Consider the following 20,996-nt stretch of genomic DNA (forward strand, 5'->3'; position numbering starts at 1 on the left):
GAGGGCCAACTCTCACGGTGATAAGAGTAATCATTTGAACACAAACTCTCATTCTCGTTCAAAGGCTTATCATGTAAGTTTTCAACCAGACAATACTGGCAGCACACCACCTTCCTACAACCTCACGGCAGATCAATATCATGATCTCCTTGCTCTTATTGATCAAAACAAAGTAGGAAACATGGCTAGTCAAGTGAATGCGGCAACTACAATGAGCAACGTTTCAGGTAACACAGTTTGTGCAAACTCTCTTATTCCACATAAGGAATGGATTTTTGATACAGGTGCTACAGATCACATGGTCTGCTCATCCACTCTTATGACCACCAAGACACCAATTCGTAATCGTCATGTATACCTGCCCAATCATGCCATTGCTCCCGTAACACATATAGGCACCATACGGTTTTCTGATAATCTTGTGCTCTATAATGTTTTATGTGTTCCATCATTCCGATTAAACTTAATTTCAGTAGCCAAATTAGCCAAAACATCCCTATGTTCTGCAATTTTTACTGATGTGTCTTGCATTGTTCAGGACCAACGATCGGGGGAGATGATTGGGATGGGAACTGAGCGCAATGGGCTTTATTACTTGGACGTTGCGAGGATATCTGGGTGTTATTCTGCCTCAACAATTACACCTTCCAACTCATCCCATTTATGGCACCAACGTTTAGGTCATTTATCTAACAAAAGCCTACGGGCCATATCTTTGTCTACCAAAAATATTCATTTTTGTTCAGTTGATGATTGTGCCATTTGTCCTCTTGCCAAACAAACTCGTAACTCTTTTCCATTGAGTTTTATTACTACGAAAGTTCCATTTGAATTAATTCATGTTGACATTTGGGGAGGATACCATATCCAATCACTCAATGGGGCAAAATACTTTCTTACAATTGTTGATGATTTTTCTCGTTGTACTTAGATTTATCTATTACATAGCAAATCCGATGCACGTGGATCTCTTCTTTCCTTCATAAACTATGTTGAAACACAATTTTCTACTCGCGTCAAAGTCATTAGGAGTGACAATGGCCCTGAATTCTCCATGCATAATTTCTACTCAGAAAAAGGGATTTTGCATCAAACCACTTGTGTTTCCACCCCACAACAGAATGGAGTAGCCGAACGCAAGCACCGTCACCTTCTAAATGTTGCCCGCTCCTTACTTTTTCAAGCCAACCTTCCTAAATTTTTTTGGGGAGATTCCATCCTTACCGCTGCTTATCTCATCAATCGTACTCCCACTCCTGTTCTTAAAGGTAAAACTCCATACGAAATTCTCTTTCACAAAACACCTTCTTATACACATTTACGTGTGTTTGGTTGTTTGTGTTTTGCCTCCACCCACCATACCCGTCCTACTAAATTTGATGCCCGTTCTATCCGTTGCCTATTCCTTGGATACCCATATGGTACCAAGGGATACCGCGTTTACAATCTCGAAACTGGTCAAATATTCATCTCTCGGGACGTTGTTTTTCATGAACAATTATTTCCCTACACTACTTCCGCTGCCACTCTTTCCCCTCCCCCCAATTCCACGTTGTTTCCCACTCCAATGGTCTCTATTGACCCATTACCGACACCTGCACCGAGTGCCATGCCCATTCCTTCAGACACACCTAACATTCCACCAAACACATCATTCCATAGTGACACCACTACCACACTTGACCCCATTATGTCTCCGCCACACCCTAATCCCACCTCCACACCCGCACCTCGGCTACGCCGCACAACCCATGCTCCCAGTTACCTTCAACACTACCATGTGGAGGTTTCATTGCCCACTCGGGATCCACCGTCATCGCCTCCATCATTGGCTGGACATACAGGTACTTCTCACCCTTTATCTCATGTTATATCCTATGATAACTTGTCTCCTTCCCACAGGGCCTTTGCCACATCCATCTCAGCCATCAAAACACCCACCACCTTTTCCCAAGCTGTCAAGGACCCCCAATGGCGCCATGCTATGGACCAAGAGCTTCAGGCTCTCCAAGAAAATGGTACGTGGTCCCTCCAACCACTGCCACCGCACAAGAAACCTGTTGGCTGCAAATGGGTTTACAAAATCAAATTCAATCCTGATGGCACGGTTGAACGTTACAAGGCACGGTTGGTTGCCAAAGGTTACAGTCAGATTGAAGGTTTTGATTACAGGGAGACTTTTGCCCCAGTTGCCAAGCTTGTTACCGTCCGTCTCCTTCTTGCCGTGGCTGCCACCCAACATTGGCATCTTCGTCAGCTTGACGTCAATAACGCGTTTCTCCATGGCGATCTTGAGGAAGAAGTATATATGTCCCTACCTCAGGGTTTCGGACGAAAGGGGGAGACTCGTGTATGCAAGTTGCACAAATCTCTGTACGGGCTCAAACAAGCCTCTCGCCAATGGTTCATAAAATTGTCTACAGCACTCAAACTTGCTGGTTTTCATCAATCTAAGTCGGACTATTCACTCTTCATCCGAACCCGAGGTAGCATCTTCACTGCACTTCTTGTTTATGTTGATGATGTCATCCTCACAGGGAATAGTCTGCAAGACATTGAGGAAGTTACAAATGGTCTCATGAGACAATTTAAGTTGAAGGATCTCGGTGAGTTGAAATATTTCTTGGGTATAGAGATTGCACGTTCTAGCAAGGGGATTGCTATTTCACAACGTAAATATGCCCTTGAAATACTGGAGGATGCAGGCTACCTTGCTGCTAGGTCAGTCAACACTCCTATGGAACAAAATTTATCCCTCAACAAGACTGATGGAGAGTGCATCAGTGATCCTTTTTCTTATCGAAGACTTGTTGGAAGGTTGATATACTTGACACTTACTCGCCCAGACTTAGTGTATGCTGTCCATATTCTTAGCCAATACATGGATAAGCCCCGTACTCCACATCTGGAAGCAGCTTACCGAGTATTGCGGTACATCAAGCAAGCCCCCGGACAAGGTATTTTATTCTCTGCCACTAGTCTGATACAGCTGAATGCTTTTTGCGATGCGGATTGGGCTAGATGTCGAGACACACGTCGTTCCACCATAGGATATTGCATGTTCCTCGGACAATCACTGATCTCTTGAAAAACTAAGAAACAAAACACAGTGTCCCGCTCAAGCGCGGAAGCAGAGTATCGTTCCATGGCTTCGGCATGTTGTGAAATAACTTGGTTAAAGTACATTCTATGTGATCTTGGAATCAAGCATCCACAACCAGCTAGGTTGTATTGTGATAATCAAGCAGCATTACATATAGCGTCAAATCCAGTATTTCACGAACGAACGAAACACATAGAGATTGACTGTCATCTTGTAAGAGAAAAAATTCAGGCCGGTTTACTCAAGACATTTCACATCTCAACCTCGAAGCAACCGGCAGACATTTTCACGAAGGCTGTAGGTGTCCCACAATTTTCCATCTTACTTAGCAAGTTGGGCATAGTCAACATCTATTCCAACTTGAGGGGGAGTATTAAGGAGGAAATTAAGGAGGATGTTAAGGAGGATATTAAGGAGGATATCAAGGAGCATGTTAAGGAGGATATCAAGGAGGATATCAAGGAGAATATATTATTGATTCCATTACCTTAAATGCATGCATAAATTAGGCAATGTTTCTAGTTGTTTGCCATTGTTTAGGCTTGACTTAGTGCTTTCTTCTCCTATATATATCACTAACATAGATGTAAATGAACATACAATTTTCTCAACACCATACACAATTCTTTTTCTCTGTTTTCTTTACAACAATCTCAAAAGCATGAAGAAATCTTTCCAATGAAGTATAAAGCTTGCACGCATTTCCCTACTTGGCAGCCAGAATTATGGCTATCAAGAATTACAGGCCATCAGTCAATTATAAACCCCCACTTGGCTACCCAACTCTATTATTCATATTTTCTTAAAACCACCAAATTCTGCTTGAGATCCCAAATCAATACATACGAACAACTAATCTTACAAAGAAATTTAAAGTTGGGATATATACATGCTAGACCTTTGGGCTAATTTGCACGGATATTGGCATGAATGCACCATGAAAACCATAAGGTACCCTGCAAGGCAGTGTAATCTTCGCAACTGGTTCGCATGTGAACTTCTTTGTGTCAATGATATAAGCCTGCAAGAGAGCAACTTTTATTTATATGTATCATATATATATATATATATATATCCAAGCTATGTTAACTTCCTGACTGTAAACTCTAACAATACAATAAAATCTAGATTTAATTACCTGAGATATGTTAGTGTCTTCGTTGTGAACAAAGGTGATCATCCAACCATCATCTTCTTCAGTACCTCCTTCTTTTGGTACAAAAGCAGCTCCAGAGCAAAAAATGTTCTCTTCAAAATGGTGATACTCCACCCTTACGAGACCTTCAGATTCAGTGTCCTGCTCTTCTAAGTATAGCTTTGCTAGGCCTCCATATTTTGGCAATCCTGAATTAACCAAATTGAGATACAGTTTTGCTTAAGAATATATTGAGCTACTCCGAGTTTAAGGGCAAAACCTGAGGCAGAGCTGGCAATAGAATCAACAACTTGAGTGTAGCCATATCTATTTTTAAGTCCAGTGAAGTCTCCATTGATCATTGAAAGTTCCATGGCGAATTCAGTACCGGTAAGATATCTCTCCTTGACCTCTCCAGTTTTCATGTTCAACCTCCATTCATAAGCACGAGAAAAGACACATTCATCTTCTACACCATCAGATTCTATAGGCTTGAGTCTTGTCGAAAACCATTCAAACTTATTCAAACCAAAGTCAGGTCCTGGTATAATTGATTCATGAGCTCTGAATCCCCACGCCACAACCTGTATCCATCAATGGAAAAATTATTCAATGTCGCATTCAACAGAGGAATTGACAACAGTTTGTGTAGTTAATTACCTCAGCATCATCCTCAAAACAGTTGAGAACGTGCAATGTGCAATTTGGTTCCACATCAAACCACTTGACTGATTCCGCATCACCATAGCGAGGCATTACCCCAATCCTTGCATATCCTTCCTTATTGTACTTTATTAAACTACGTATAATTGATAAACACTGGTTAGACAAGAAAATTCAATTGCAAAGTTCTGTGTTGTTACATTACGTTGGTATTATAATTCGAGTACGAAAGGACGTGAACTTACGGGCCTCCTGACATAAGTCTGTTTATGTCCAAGGATAGTGGGAAGTCCAAGATCACATTATACCTGAAAATCAGTAGTTCTAGTAAGTAATTACATGAGATTTGGTATTGCGGAAGAGACCTCTAGAGTATGAAAGGAATTGAACCGTTAAATACTTAAAATATCACCTTTCTGTAACCCCTATATCATGGCAGAGGGTACACCTATTAAGTTTGATATCCGCTTTATGAACTAAACTATTCCCATCAGCTGATCAAAAAAGATACAAAATATTGAAATTAGAAGTCCAACATTGCTTAGGAAGCACAGATATACTCAAAATTTGATTCTGGAATGTGTTTGACAGTACCAGAAATCACACCGACTTCAAGAAATGGCTTAGTTGCGTTAACGCCCATTATAACCAATTCCCCAGATCCCGGAGCTCTCTGTACCATAAGAACTAGGGATATTGTTAAAATTAATTATCTATTGAGATCTCCTAAAAATTCCAACACCTTCAAATTTCATGAATAATTATAGTAAAGGAATCTTGATCCTACAATATTTAATGAAAAAAATGAACCTTGGGGTGGCCGGTAAAAGGCCGATTCCAAGAACCATCTATGCTCCAATCCCCTAATGTTTCTAGTGTAAAAATATCGATCATTTGAGGAACATAGTTTTCCGCAATTGAGTAGAACTTCCCTGCATGCTCAAAAACATTGGTGTTGCTGAAGTCTTTGTTCACTTTCCCAAATCTCAACTGATAATTACAAAAGAACAAGTAAAGTCAAGATTTATGAGCAAATCAAGATGATTGAATTCGAGGAGAGATTAATAAGATTAGTATGGGTACCAAATTAAGCAAGTACGCTGACACAACAGCCGGTGAATCGCCTTCTATGGCTGGAAGAAAAGATGGCTTGTTTCTTTGTTTCTCTTGCTTATAAGTTTCAGTTTCAACGTATCTGTTATTATAGAGGATAGTCCAGGTCCCATCACTGCTGTGTTTATTAAAGTACAAAGAATGCAGGATTCCTTCTCCCTCAATCCATGTATGACTAGACCTTCCAAACTTGGAAATTGTTGATTTCAACCCTCCAAAAAGAGGGTTTGGTCCTGCAGTCACAGTTTCGTGTCTCAGTGAACAACATGACTGATTTACATATTCCAAACAATTAAACTGATGAAAAAATGTTTTTCTTTTTTCTCCTTCTAAAAACAGTCCATAAGTAGGTAAATATAAGAACCTTAATCTCAATCTCAAAAGTGAAATTTCTAGAATCAATCACGGCAATTTAACTCTACTCAATCCCAATGTGTGGATGCATTTTCTTGCTGACCATATTTTCAACTTAATTTATGTGTGTAGATGAACATGTATATGCGACAAATAACTAAATGCCTCACATTACAAAATAATGTTTGGCTTCTGTCCTTTATGCAAACTTTATTCACATCAATGGCGTACTGCTGCATTAATTTAATCAGCAGGTGACAATATTCCTATCAGGTTTGCATAGTGTGAAACAAAGGGAAATTAAAAATAATCAAACCATTTCTGACATAGACGCCTGCCGTGAAATCATCTGGAATCCTCCCTTCAATATTCACAGCAGTGATGAATACAGCTTCTTTGAGATCATGATCAAGTGGTGCAAAGTTACTCTGCAACCAAATGGATAAATAATAAACTCTTCCATCACCACTATCATTCAGTATTCGAGTCTGCTTAAGGGTCCTATTGGGTTGAATTTTTAGTTTAACATGGTGCCGGAGTTAAAGGTCGCATGCACATTCTTGTTACCTGGTTTAACAGCTTATACCTGAGAGGGGATGACTGGCTGGTCTACAAACTCAAACACTGAATCAACAAAGGCGTCCACCAGTTTTATACAAGCTGATTTCACGATTTTGGGAACTTCTACTTGCAATGGGAGTACTTTCTGCAGTTCTCTCACAAATGACTGCCAATTATATTCAGTAACACAGTTTTCAAAATATCAGGGCAGAAGTAGACTAATTAAGCATTTAAGCCACAAAAGGCACACAATGAACTTAATTAGTCCATATACATATACACATATATATAGCACTTTCTTTCTTGCTGAATTTGGATAAACAAAGGAACTTACAAGTGATGTAGATGAGGGGATGCTACTCTTAATGAAGTGATCAAAGTTGGTGAAGAGTGAAGGCTTCTTAGCAGAGCAACTGATCATCAACTGAACAACAGAGGAAGATGCCATTACTTTCTCCTGTTCAACCAGTTACCTTGCCTTCTGCCTTTTGCACTATATACGACACATAAGGCTTGCCGTTATTGACTCAAGTGCTAGCTAGACAGACAGACGGCTATGTCATCACTTGCATCACAAATTCACAAGTTCTGGGTGGTATTGTGTAATGGAATATTCTTGTTTTGCAAAAAAGTCTACTCCACATATATATGCCAAGGCCATGACTCATGATGGGCATCCTATTTCAAGGTTTTCAGAACACAGGAAGATGCCATTTCAGATTTGTCTATATTTGAACTTATAGATTCACATTCAAGTGAGAGTATAAGTTAAACTTCTGATGACGACAGGGGATGATGCAGGCTGTTTTGACATTTCGTCGAACATTTGATGTGCGCATCAAGCGCTCAACATAATCGGAGCTTAATTAGCATAAAACAGCCCCCAATTCTCACACCACCATATACAACCAAGCAAGCCAATGATAAACAAGACGAATTTAACCAATACAACACAACACCACGTCAAACAACTCCTCCGAATAAGATTCAGTTCACCAAGTCAACAAAACTTCTTTTCTACGACAATCAAGAGTCCAGACCCAGGAAGTCAGGTTTTCTGTGGTGGGCCTTGAGCCTTCTGTGTTGCCTTATGGGCTCGCAAGATCACATCTGGATTAACCAGGCCTGTTGGGCATCACTACTGGTTGGAGAAACCCGTTTTTGGGCCTTTTGGCATGTGTTGTGATATCATTTTTGCATGTGTTATGATTTAGTCAGTGGGTGAAATCTTATTTTCTTAATTAATCAAAAGCCTTTCACGTGCTTTTTCTAATTAACAGCTTTTACTGGATAAACAAAGCAAAAAAAAAAAAAAGAGTAACGGAATCAACCGTTACAGCGGGCAAGTACGCGCCGTTATATTAAATTCGTGTAAATATTAAAATACCGGCGTACGAAATTTTCTAAAAAATGGAGCCTTAAGTCCTAAACCGTTGGATTTAGTATTTCTTGAATCTGACTTGTAATGCTGCGTTTTACTCTGAGGATGCTCTACCTTAATCTTTCTCAAAACCCTACGAAACGAACAAGATGACCATTGTATCCTTCTGTCTGCCCACACGAAGCCAATATCGAAAGGGTAATTCCATACTTTTCCTCTGCTTCCCTTACCTTGATCCTTCAAAGCAGTTTTTAACGGCATTAACCATAGCGTTTTACACTTGTAACATGTTTCCATGTCAGCCTAATTTTTCTTTTATTTTTTAGCAATTTAATTCGGAAAATTTTACAGGAGACAAATATAAGGGGATTTGTTGAAATGGGGATCGACTGATTGATTGATGAAATAGATAGATAGATAGAAAAGGAGAGACATGGCGAGTGTTGTGAAGGTCAAGCCCAGTAATCAAGATGGTCCTTCAAAGGGAAAGGTTGATGCTTCCGTGAACAAGAAGAAGATCGAAAGCTCTGATAAACAGTATCTTGTTAGTTGTAAGAATAAATCTGTTGCGACTGTCTCGAAAACTGAGGTACTTATGAAGTTTATTGCTTTCATCAATTAGGTTGTGCTGTTTGTGATTGGTATCTCAATTGGCGATTTCCTTATGTGGATTTGTGATTTTTCTTTTAGTCATCGTTACTGAAGTTTAAGAATCGGATTCTCTAATCTACTTTGAATTGAGTGAATTAGGAATTATCTATGGTGTTTGAAATAGATTGTTGGACTTAGAGTGAATCCTTTTGTTTTTCTAGTGTAATTGGATGGTCTTGCTTCTTTGACTGTTCCCAATTATGTCCAATTTTAATGGGTGTGATGAGTTTTTGTATGTTTTCCTTTGGATGTGAAGATAAAATCAAAAGCTACATCATCTTCCTCGAAAACTACAACAAAAACGACAAAAGTGAGGGAAAAGAAAGTCTTCAGTTTGCCGGGCCAAAAATTTGATCGCCCTGAAGAGGTTCTGCAATCAAGACTGCTGTTCTGCTTTTAAGTTTGGATTTTGCTTTCTTTGCATTGTAACACTCATTTTTTGTGTTTGTTGTTTCTTTGATTGACAGAGAGAACCCCTAAGGATATTTTATGAGTCATTGTCGAAACAGATACCAACTAGTGAAATGGCCGAATTTTGGTGAGTTTTTATAGTAGTGTGGCAGTTTTTATCCTTTTTCTTTATTCTATAGTATTGATAAGTTACTGCTCTGATGTTTTCATTGATCAATCTTTGAACTGTACAATTAGTAAATTCTCTGCCATTCCTCATCGTCAGGTGTTTTTTCTCATTTGGATTCTTTTTTGTCACAAAGAATGTCATGAGGCTCTAAAGGAGGAGTTGAAATAGTTTTTGCCATCATTGCATTTAGGAATTTGAGGGTGTTGCGACTATCAAGAGATATAATACAAAAGGGATATATAACGCAAAGGGATCGAGAGAAGGGCATTGAGGTTTGGGGGCATTTGGTTGAGTAATTGACTTGAATGCTAGTGAGGTTTCTCTTCCTAGGCAGAAAGTAAAAGCCTCTAGATTATCCTATTGTGAATATATTGATAGAATTTTCAGCTCTTTTTTTCCATTTCTTGTTGATAGCCATGTCTAGATTCAGAAGTGACCGTATGATCAAAAATGGACTTCATTAGTGCATTCATGGTTCAGGAGGAATAACTAAAGAGGTTTTTTCATAGTTTAAATTATAACTGTAATAAAGACCAGCCCCTTTTTGAATGGAGTGCTATGATTAGAAATCTCAAACAATGAACAAATTGAAGAGAGTAACTGTGATAGTATTGTATTGAGAACTATCACCCAAATCCCCTTTGAGAATATGAGACTCCAGGGTTTGACTATATGCGTGAACAAGTTTTAAACAGTCTTCTGGGGAGTTTGATGCCTGTAATACCACTAATATGTCCTACCAATACCATTGGCTTTACTTGGTTACTGGAAGGCTAGGGGATTGATATTACTAAACATTATGTAGTTGATGATCCTCTGTATACATCTTTATTGAGACTCTCTCCCCTTTATAAGAAAACAACCAATGAATGGGGACAGACGCTGTCCTCCCCTTTACGAGTGTTTTCCTTCTAGGTGAGTTATAGTTGGTGTTGCCGTGTTGGTGGCTAAAAAATGTTGGAGTAGGATGAGTACTCTTGAATTTATTGTAAATAGCTCTCAAATGTAGATGCATTTTGCCCACGAATTTAATGATTAGTTTATTTTATGTTTGTTTGGCCATTTCATTGGCTCTTTTTTGCACCCCTCTATCTCTCTAGCACTTCTACCTTGTATGCCATAAATTCATTGCTCATAACGTGATATCACGACATAATTCTTGGTAGTAGTATACATTTTATTTAACTTTCGAAGAATATTAATTAGAATGATAAACTGCACCATCACTAATAAAGAGATACAGGAAAACATTTAATGCAGAAACTAGGCTGGGTCTTTGTGAGATTGTGACTGATTGACTGACTGATTTTAGAATCTTTTGGGTTATATTCCTGAGTACTAAATGGTCTTAAGTCTGGTCTCCGAAGAGTCTGGCTTTTTATGCGGTGAGGTTTAACTGTCATAAACCTAGAGTTTTATGTACTTATGCTATCGACTTTGGTGGATGATGAGGATCAAACTATATGTTTCAGCTAGACAGATCATATTTACCAATATATGGATTTTCTTTCAACATAAAGATATGTGGTAGTAAGACCTATGGAAGCAAGCGATCTTATTCAATGTAGGAGTTTGCGATCTCAGCTTCTTAATATGGCATCAAATGTCCAACTCATTGTTATGGACAATCCTGATCCCAAGTCTTAAACTCTTAATTTCTACGAGCTAATATAGATTAGACAACTTACCTTCTACATACAAATTCTTCTTGGATCATTTGTTTGTTTGAGGGGGAAATAAGATCAAAAGGAATGTTGATTGATAATGCTTTTGGATGAGCTACCATGCATGAAGCATGCATGAAAACCATCATTTCAATGCCGGGTTGCTTACTAATCAAGTTTTTATGCATGCCATGAGTTGCACGAGACAGTCATCCAAACCTGCAGTAAACTTTGTTTTGTAGATATGAAACGGGTCTCTGCACTTCTCATTTTGTGGCCTTGGCAGGCTGTGAAATTACTGAAAGCTGGTTAGTTACAATATCATTGTTGTACTTCTGTTTGCTCAGGATGATGGAGCATGGATTGTTGTCCCCTGAAAGAGCCAAAAAGGCACACGAGAAGAAGCAGAGGAAGCAGAAGCATCTTCGAACAGGAACTCCTATCAAATCCCCCCCACCATCCCAGTCGGTGATGAAGCCACAGCCATCAAAGAATGGTGATGTAAAAGCAAAGAAGAGAATCATCAATGAGAGTGACGACGACGACTTCATTTTAAGTCCCAAGAGAAGGAAAGGGTAAGAAAAAAAATGTCCCCTTTGTTTCTTATACCTGTGTACTTATAGAAATCAGTTCATTTCTATTCCTTTACATTCAATTACAAGAAAAATGCAATGTTGTGATACACCAAAACAACCCATAAATGGGGATAGACATTGTACTATGTGACTCAGAGAATCAATAAGCATCTAACTTTCTGAGACCATGTTGTTTGTTTCATGTTCTTCAACATGAACATGATCAGAATAGTTTTCTTATATTGAACTTTTGTGCTTACAGCTCACTTTTTTTCGGCATGTTATCAAGTTATCTTGTTCTTTTGAGAAAGAACCGTCGTGTTAATAGCTTGCTACTTTCCTCTCAGCTGTTAGAAACAGAGTATTAATCTGTCTTTCATTGTAATGCTAAATTGGTATTGTATTATTTGTAATTAGATCCCGAATTGCATAGCAGTAGTGGCAAGCGCCGCAAACCAAACATGACTATATATGAAGTTTATCCATCTACAGATAGGCTAAATAGTTGAAATAGCAGGTGATCCTGAAAAATTATATTACCAAGTTTTTGACTCAAGGATAGGACCATATACATAGGGCTGTGTTGCATGCATTTCTGACATTATCTTTTCAACAGCCATATATGGATGTATGTAGTGTAACTTCGCATTTAAAGAAGTCGCTGATCTTTGTAAGCTTGCTCCCTTTGTTTTGGTGTAGCCATGTAGTTGGCTTCTCTTTGCTGTTTGGCTTTTTGCCTTTTTTCCTCTCTTTGTTTTCGTCTACCCAATGGGTAGAGAAAGTGACCACTGCAAGTGGTATCGTATTGGTGTGCTTCTAATACAAGTAGGTCTATAACCTTTTCTTCAAAAAAAAAAAAAAAAGAGGAAGTCGGTGATCTGGACCATCTGGTCAATCTGGACGGTCATATGGAGCCCATGCAGACCAATGTGAGTTTCTACAGCGGTAGCAACTAGCAACCCAAAACCCACGGAGCAATTGCAGCTAAGAGTACTCTTTGAGGTCTTCCTTTTCCTGATCTTGTGGTCTTTAGGCCCACTTCCGGGGAGAGGTTAAGAGCCTCATATTTTCACCCACATGAACTTTGGTCCAATCGTACAGGGTGTTGATGGTTGTTCTAGTGGTCGAAGGTTTATCTTCACTCAGCTGTTAGAGGGACATGTTGCGCCAAGTGGTTCCTCTGTTACCTTAAAGGAAAAAAAAAACTAGCAACCCACATAGTAGTCAGTCATGGTTAATTAGGATCATCATTTTAGGCTGATTTTGCTGTGTAGAGAGAGTATGATCAGCGCATGAATAAAACATGGAAAAAAAAAAAACCAGTTGCTTGCTTACATAGATCGTGTTGGAACTTGGAACACCAATACATCACTGTGTGGAGACCATTCATCAAATTAATGCGTTGAAGTAAAGATTTATCGCCCATGTATGGGCAATACACGTGACCATCTTGACAACAAGCGGGCCTGAAATGTCAAATAAGCGACAGCTCTTTGACTGCAAAACATGCGGTTTATGGATTTTGTGAGCGAAAGATCAATGCGCTCTCAATATACGTATCATTGATTTTGCAGATTGTGCTGAACGATCATTAATACTATATATCAGTATAAAATGTAATTCATTTTCACATAAGCACACCAAGTGTTTGATAAAAGTGCTCAGTAACCCATTAGCGTCTGTATAATTTGGTGAGGACATTAATGTGGGGGGTTTTTATGTTTGGGTTCTGGTAGATATCGCGATCAAACGAGGGTTTGATGTCATTGAATATCACTGTTCCTTAATCAGATCAGAATGTGTGGTGGTGAGTTTTGAGTTTCAAATCAATTATGGGACAACAACTCAGCTGTCTGAAGGTACGATTTTAGCTTCTTGTGAAAAGTACGTGTGTTGTGTTGTTGACGATGATTAATTAATTATCCCAATATTCAATGTTAAGTTTTTTTAATTATTGTGTGAAAATGGAGGTATTCAATGCTTATTATCCACTATTCATACATGATGCACAATTACGTACTAAGCAAGAAATTAATCATACATTTAATGAATGACTTTAACTTGTCAATTCTGTAAATCTAACATACATTAGTTTATTATTTTAATCATTTATGATTTGGCTACTTGATGATTTGATTTTCCTTTTAATCCCACTTTTGGAAACCTAGCTTTTTTAATTACTTTTAGGGCAAATGCAATGGTGAAGTGGTATTGGGCCAACAAAGATGTTGTCTTTTGCTGATGTGGCTGTATTGTAAAATGTGTTTTGCTTATGTGGCTGTATTGGGATAAGTGTTTTGCTGATGTGGATGTATTGATATTTGATGTTTTAGTGTAGTTTTGTTGTGGATAATATGAAGGAATGGAATGTTGTTGGGTTGGGTGGAAAGAGAAAGTGTGTGGGAAGAAAAAGTGTATAGAAATTTGTGTTTTGCTGATGTGAGTATATTAGAATACGTGTTTGACTTGACTTTTTGTGTAATAGAGGTGGGACCGGGCCAACAAAAATGTTGGCCCAACAAATTCATTCCCATTGCATTTGCCCTTATTGTGCCCAAATTGCCCATGCATTCTTTTTAATTATATAAATCAATGTAGATTCTCATGTGTCTTTTCTTGACAACTAATCTTCTTACATAATGTTGAAGATATTTTTTTGTTTTCAAGATATTTACTAAAAGAAAGGATCGAGGAATAAAATAACTTATCATTGAATCAAGTTTGTCCTCACTTTGACACCATAATACAAAGTTTGAATCAATTACCAAACAAAAACTTTGTGATCACTTGAACTAACGTTGTCCTACTTGTTCTCTTATTGCGAGAAGATCTCCTAGAGTCGTTTACTTCTGCTGTTCATAACTAATCAGGTTTTTGGAATTTAAGTGAAATATCAAATATTATATCCTTCAAGGCTTTAACAGTAGGGAAAAAAATCCACCACCTTAGTAGCATTACTACCCTGCCTAGCCACACCAATCAATGTGCCACAAAAAGCTGTGTGATCGAGACGTGTTTGATTAAATGCCACAAAGGTAATATGTTATTAATATATGCGTCAACACAAAATCTAACTCATACCACTGAGGGAGGGAGTAGTATGGTAAAAAAATGGTGAATGTATTGGTGGGTTTGTCCTATAGTAAACAGAGTCAGACCCAGAACAAGATAAGGAGGAGAAATGAACAGTGTTGGATAGGTGAAACTGGGGTTGAAAAGAAAAAATCAGTTGGTGGGGGAGGGGCGGGGGTTGCGTGGCGTGGGTACAGCAGAGAGAAGGGTCCAAACATGACTTCCTATAAGGCTATAAGGGGTAGTGTGCCCCATCTCTATTGTGGGTCCACCGTCTCTCTCAACGCTTATAAGTGCAAAGTCTGTGCAAACCATTATGCAATGTTAGCATACAAAAAGCCTCACTGTGCAATTCCCTCCTCTCCTTTCCCTTTATACCAATTCCTCTGTCATTTACCTTTTTCATCTTTCTCAATTTGGTGCAGACAAGCTATTTGTGTTAAGTGCTCTGAGAAGAAAAAAAACCCTCACGCGCTGTATTTTAAGAATATAAACTAGCTATGAGTGAACCTCTAAATTCTGAGACAGAAAGTAGCGCCAACTCATTCCCGTCATCACCACCATCACCCTCATCCGGCGGGTCCAATCAATCATCAAAAACCCAACATGTAGAGGACCCGAAAAAGATCAAAAGAATCCGGGACTCGAGCAAGCACCCGGTGTACCGTGGGGTCCGAATGAGAAATTGGGGAAAGTGGGTCTCCGAGATTCGGGAGCCACGCAAGAAGTCGCGCATTTGGTTAGGTACCTTCCCTACTCCAGAGATGGCCGCGAGAGCGCATGATGTGGCCGCTTTAAGCATAAAGGGTAACTCAGCGATTCTTAATTTCCCTAAACTTGTTGACTCGCTGCCTCGCCCGGCTTCACTCGCTCCCAGGGACATTCAGGCTGCGGCTTCAAAGGCGGCACAAATGGACGAATTCGTGGTATCTCCCTCGCCTTCCTCGTCGCGTTCATCTTCTCTGTCGTCAATGGTTTCGGCACTTGATTTGTCACCTGGGTCAGATGAATTAAGCGAGATTGTCAAATTGCCGCGGCTGGGGACGAGTTATGATGACCCGGACGAGTTGAGGAGCGATTTGGTCTATATGGATACGGTGGAGGGGTGGTGGTATCCTTCTCCACCGTGGTTGCAGAGTGTGGAGAATTGTGAGCATGTTTGTGATCAGTCAGCGCTAGTGCCAGAGAGTTTTTTACAGTACAGCTTTGACCAAGGTTTGTTGTGGGATTTTTAGTGCGTGAGGTTTGTGAACGAACGTGTGTTTAAAATCTTCTTCTCCTCCTCCTCCTTTGGATGAAGGAAGTTGTATTTGAAAGATTTTAGCCTTTACGTTGTGAATTAAGGGCTAATTCTTCATTTTTTTTTGTTGTCTTTGTTCCAATCTCTGTACGTGTCTGTTTGTGTTTGTACATTGTGACCATGTAACGTCTTGAATGAAGTATGAATCTAACTCTCTACAGTGTACGTACATTGAAAGTGTCATAAACTCTTCATTTTTGGGTGGGTGAGTGAGAATAACTCATTCAAGGACTCTTTCTCTCTCACACCCACTTTGAGCAAGAAAAAGTTTGGTCAAGGCAGGCTATGGAAACTTGTTTCAGCTTAAAAACAAAACCTTACATGATTATTCTGGTAAAGCAGCAGGTCGAGTTGGAGTTATATATGTTATCTTCTGGATAAAGAATATAGTCGTCCTTGTTACAACAAATCCCAACAAGTGGAATTCTAAAATGGTTAATTAATTAAAAGAGGAAATAAAGGATTTAAGTATTGGTAATTAATTGATTAATTAAAATGGTGGACTGAAGAATGAGTGAGCATGTATGCCAGCCAAACACATGGTGGACTGTGATAAGGACTTGAATGTGCATCTTAGAGGAAAACATGTGTTGGGTTCCATCAGTTGTGTGGTGTATTTGGCGTTTTTGGACTTTCTTAGTGAAGAGCTTTCTTTGAGTTTTGCATAAAAGTTTCTCTGTTTTTTCGACCAACCGTACACACTGAAACATCTCATTCAAATATTATCATCCTAAAAAAGACGTAGCAAAGTACCCTATGGAACCAAAATCAACAAAATAATCCAGTTGGCATATTTGTCCTCTGCTACTCTCTATCATATTATTACGTTGTTGAAAACTCTGCGGCCATCAGCCTATCATCCTGAAGGCCTAAACCCCCCTAGTTTGCTATATATATATATAGAGAGAGAGAGAGAGTGAGTGAATGTATATTCGTGTATATATATATATATATACAAGCAGTGTCAGGAATTTTTCTTTGTGAATTAACGTCCTCATTCAAGTAAAGTTGTGGCGGCCTTTTCTTTCGATTTTTGGAAATAAAGTGAAAACTATTACAAAACCATTAAACTCGGCCTTATACCTGTAGATATATAACCATTGTGTCACACCCTTACATCCAATATTTTATATTATGGTTCCATCCATATGGTTGACTGAAAATAATTAATATTTCTCGATAATTCATTGTTATTTTAATTTCTTCTTTTTTTTTGAAACAAGGATTTGGGAGGGGGTAGGATTCGAACCCACGACCTAATGAATGGATGATCCTTTACATGCAATGTAATTGTCGTTCACCAACAACTCACTTTCAATTGTTGTTTTATTTTCTTAAATTTTGTTTAAACATGGAGAATCGCACTTCACAGTCACACTTCGTTATATATATGTTTATTCTGAATAATTAATTGGAAACTGTGGTGCCATCCTTGTCAGACATGATCTATTTCACACGTATGCAAATATGCGTGGAGGAAAACAGGACAAGACGGTAACTGTTCTTGCTCATGTTTTTATTCTTTTATGATATTAATAATTAAACAACTTATTTTAATCAGGGCTTAATTTAATTGATATTGTCATGACTCCCAGTATATAAATTGCCTGGTTGTCTCGAAATATGGTAAATAAACAGTAGTTAACTTACTGGGTTCCACTGACAAGGTGGTGGTGGTGGCGTTCAATTATATATCATATTTGAAAGAGAAAAAGGTAAGTTAACAAGCAGGACTAAAATAACGAATTCATCATCAAATACTCATCTTAACGGTGTTCAAATTATTAGTTGTGTGTAGTCGCAAATCGGATGGGCATAACCTAACTTAGTGATATATAAATAAAAACACAGCTCATCTCATGCAAATGACACATTTTTTAGGTTTAAATACATTGAAAACGGTTTAGAAGAACAAATTTATGTGAAACTGTGGCTAAAAGTGAACAATATCAATTTTATGTGTTTGGATTGAATTTTTTAACGAGTTTTAGTAATTGAGATGGCTTTTAATTTTTCATTTAATCGTCTGTATAAATTCGAATGAGGTGCGTATAATTAAAGAGTTTTTAGATTAATTGCTCAAATAATTATATAGTTAAATAAATTATATATACATATATAACTGATCATGACAATGCCCCATATAGGGACTAGGGAGCATAAAAAATCTCGATCTCTAAAGTAGAATTTCAATTATGCAAACATATATAATTTTTGTTGGTATCTATAGATATTAATCCACGACTTATGTTTACAACAGTTGAAAAGCCTGCAATGCATATTTTTCCTAAAAGTTGTTGTTTATTTCGTCACTGACAACGAATGCTTTCTTGAAATAAACTAAAATAAGAACCCAAAAAAAAAAAAAAACCCTTTCTTGCGAATCGTCTTTTGCAGACACCATATATATATGTTTTAGCCCCACAACCAACCCACATATATACCATCATAGCCTCCCAAATCTTGAAACCCACTTTGCATTATTTCTCTTTATTAGACGCGTTTTTCACACCACGTGTAGATATTTTTATTTCCTAGACACTGTATATAGTAATTGGGTCCCTATAGATGGTGAAAAGTAAATAGTTTTCACTGTTTTTCGTTTAATTTTATTAGTGACTTTATTAAAGGGTAATAATCACACGGGTCAAGTTTTTTGTTTGATTAATTATTATATATCTTTAATTATTTTTTGTCCCACTAGCTCATGTTTATGTTGTTTAATATTTTTTTTTGATGAATATTATAATACTATTAGTATTAGCTAGCTACGTTGCTTCATTGTCATGCATGTATAGAAACTTAAAGTTGTAATTGTCATAGAATTCAATACGAGTCAAATCAATCCCAACTAATAATCATTCTTCTCCGACAATAATTTAATTGGGATTATCAATTGCATTAGAATTTGGTACGAAATTAATTAGCATATTAATCACATGAAAAGCAAGAAATAGAAATCGGGCCATTCCTGATTATTGGTTATATGGTTCCAATATATAAGAAGGTTTATCTTCAAATATATATGCATGACAAGTTGCATGGTTTAGTTAAATGAACAAGTATCAACAAAGGGATCCAATTAATATCTCTCGCACCTCAATCACATATGTGTGTGTGTGAACAATGGCTCATCAAAAAAAAAGAAGATAAACTTTGTGTTTCTTGTTCAATAATGTTAGTGTATATATAGATTTATCAGTATTGAAGGTTGGTTGGGATGATTTGATGGTACATGATCAACACAGGAGTTATGAGCAATTGAGCACCACATATATTTTTGAGGACACATATCTCTTAATTATCCATGAGACATTATTTACAATCTTTGTGACTTGTCTTTCAATGCATATATATATATGTCATTTATGAATAGCTGTGCAATACATATATATATATGGACCCGTATATTATTAGTTGTCGTGAACAAGACAAACACAGATGATGGTGATAGATCATACCCCCTTCAGTTTAAAGTTCAAACTAAACTATATGAATGAGGTCGATCAAATTATCTAATAATTACAAATCATTAATTAGAGACTAATACACATAACACATACCATCTAATGCTTCATTGATTGAGTTAATGCATATCAAATAGTAATGGATTAGGAACAATTAATTCTGCCTAGCTTGTTAGTGAATAAATACGTGTAACATGGATAGTGAATAAATGTTGAATTCTACTTAATTTTTATATCCAGCAACTATGTCGTTAGAATACAAAGTGATATAAGAGCTGATTTTGAGTTGCTTTGAGCCAAATTTGGGTTGTTTTGAAGTTGAATTGATGGAAACAGAAAGATGCTGAAAATTACCATTTGTACCAACTAATAGAAATCATTTTTGAGTGTGAAGTTGCGCGCCCAACTGAAAATTTTGCAAACATTATCCCTTTTTTATTAAATTTGACCGGCTGAAGCGAAACGACGTTCTGAACCGAACCATACACCTTGGTCCATGGCGCCACCCCAATTTCGTGAAATTCCATTGTCTCGGGCATCAAATCGATTGTTTTATGTTTTTAGGGGTATTTTTATAATTTTACAGTTTCGTGTTTTCATCATATTAGGGCTGTAGCCAGCCCTAGAGGAGTCATTATCTTTGACATTCTATTAAATATATCAAAACTCTAGAGAGTTTCCTCACAAGTTCCTGATGGATTCCAATGCTATATATTTTGCATCGAACGTTGGTTTGATTTGTTTTTTCTTTTCATTTATTGATCTGTCTGCATTACAAAGCCATATCGATCATCCAATCATCCAAATGTCCATATATGTATATATTTATAGGACCAACTCCGAGTCTAAAAACATTGACAAATTTTACATAGCCGTCCAAAATGGTCCCTATCGTCCTCAACGCATGACTTATTGAGGGATGATAAATTAATCAAACTTTTGAAGCGGGTTTCGATTATTGTTTTCAAATGCTAATATGCTATATACATATATATCACTCACTTTCACATTGGAACCTTTCAAAGCCAATTTCTCCGCAGAATCAAGGAAGAAAATTTTTTCTTTGGCATGGCTTTCATGTTCCCCATCCGTCGTACTAGTACATGCAAATATCTCTGATGATGGCTCCACGGGAATTATTGAGATCGATGTTGATATATAATATATTGGTAATCATCTACTGTTTGATAAAATTTGAGAGTATAATTAATATTCGATTGATTGGTATATATGAGGTGCATGTTCGTTCGACAAAATTTTGTTTGTCTTAATCACTCTCGTTTTTGTTTGTCCAAATTAGTTATTTTTTTTCTTAGTGAATTTTGGAAATATCCACGTTCATATGAATTGAAAGGTCCGAACACAAAACTCTGGAAT

General features: G+C 37.7%; 3 protein-coding genes across 4 annotated transcripts; 2 read left to right on the plus strand and 1 right to left on the minus strand.

Moving 5' to 3' along the window:
- Nucleotides 1–3,874: 3,874 nt before the first annotated feature.
- LOC119996562 (carotenoid 9,10(9',10')-cleavage dioxygenase-like) lies at nt 3,875–8,105 on the minus strand. 2 transcript variants are annotated; one of them, XM_038843238.1, is made up of 12 exons: nt 7,264–8,105; nt 6,955–7,074; nt 6,685–6,796; nt 5,985–6,247; nt 5,712–5,891; nt 5,496–5,574; nt 5,314–5,395; nt 5,147–5,209; nt 4,899–5,037; nt 4,519–4,822; nt 4,242–4,447; nt 3,875–4,124 (listed from the first exon to the last, which is right to left on the minus strand). In XM_038843238.1, exons 1-12 carry the CDS (start codon nt 7,375–7,377, stop codon nt 3,996–3,998), a joined length of 1,791 nt encoding a protein of 596 aa, XP_038699166.1. In that variant the 5' UTR covers nt 7,378–8,105; the 3' UTR covers nt 3,875–3,995. The 2 variants fall into 2 exon arrangements, with proteins under 2 accessions (XP_038699166.1, XP_038699165.1); XM_038843237.1 differs by having other exon boundaries at nt 6,955–7,095; nt 7,264–8,101.
- A 490-nt stretch (nt 8,106–8,595) lies between these two features.
- On the plus strand, nt 8,596–11,968 carry LOC119996566. Its single transcript, XM_038843246.1, has 4 exons — nt 8,596–8,899; nt 9,218–9,328; nt 9,429–9,499; nt 11,553–11,968. Exons 1-4 carry the CDS (start codon nt 8,744–8,746, stop codon nt 11,782–11,784), a joined length of 570 nt encoding a protein of 189 aa, XP_038699174.1. The 5' UTR covers nt 8,596–8,743; the 3' UTR covers nt 11,785–11,968.
- A 3,188-nt stretch (nt 11,969–15,156) lies between these two features.
- Nucleotides 15,157–16,321, plus strand: LOC119996565 (dehydration-responsive element-binding protein 3-like). Its single transcript, XM_038843245.1, has one exon. The coding sequence runs from the start codon at nt 15,353–15,355 to the stop codon at nt 16,085–16,087; it is 735 nt and encodes a 244-aa protein (XP_038699173.1). The 5' UTR covers nt 15,157–15,352; the 3' UTR covers nt 16,088–16,321.
- The last annotated feature ends 4,675 nt before the right edge of the window (nt 16,322–20,996 follow it).

This window comes from Tripterygium wilfordii, chromosome 4 (genome assembly GCF_013401445.1).
Source record: "Tripterygium wilfordii isolate XIE 37 chromosome 4, ASM1340144v1, whole genome shotgun sequence".
Taxonomy (NCBI): domain Eukaryota; kingdom Viridiplantae; phylum Streptophyta; class Magnoliopsida; order Celastrales; family Celastraceae; genus Tripterygium; species Tripterygium wilfordii.

Bases quoted from the DNA above. Each gene is read 5' to 3' on its own strand.
- LOC119996566 (XM_038843246.1), top strand. From the start codon at position 8,744: ATGGCGAGTGTTGTGAAGGTCAAGCCCAGTAATCAAGATGGTCCTTCA. The intron at 9,329-9,428 runs GTTCTGCAATCA...TTTGATTGACAG, and splicing joins AATTTGATCGCCCTGAAGAG to AGAGAACCCCTAAGGATATT. The intron at 9,500-11,552 runs GTGAGTTTTTAT...CTGTTTGCTCAG, and splicing joins AGTGAAATGGCCGAATTTTG to GATGATGGAGCATGGATTGT.
- LOC119996562 (XM_038843237.1), bottom strand. From the start codon at position 7,377: ATGGCATCTTCCTCTGTTGTTCAGTTGATGATCAGTTGCTCTGCTAAG. The intron at 6,248-6,684 runs GTTTGATTATTT...CTGTGACTGCAG, and splicing joins AGGCGTCTATGTCAGAAATG to GACCAAACCCTCTTTTTGGA. The intron at 5,038-5,146 runs GTAAGTTCACGT...AATTATACGTAG, and splicing joins AGACTTATGTCAGGAGGCCC to TTTAATAAAGTACAATAAGG.
- LOC119996565 (XM_038843245.1), top strand. From the start codon at position 15,353: ATGAGTGAACCTCTAAATTCTGAGACAGAAAGTAGCGCCAACTCATTC.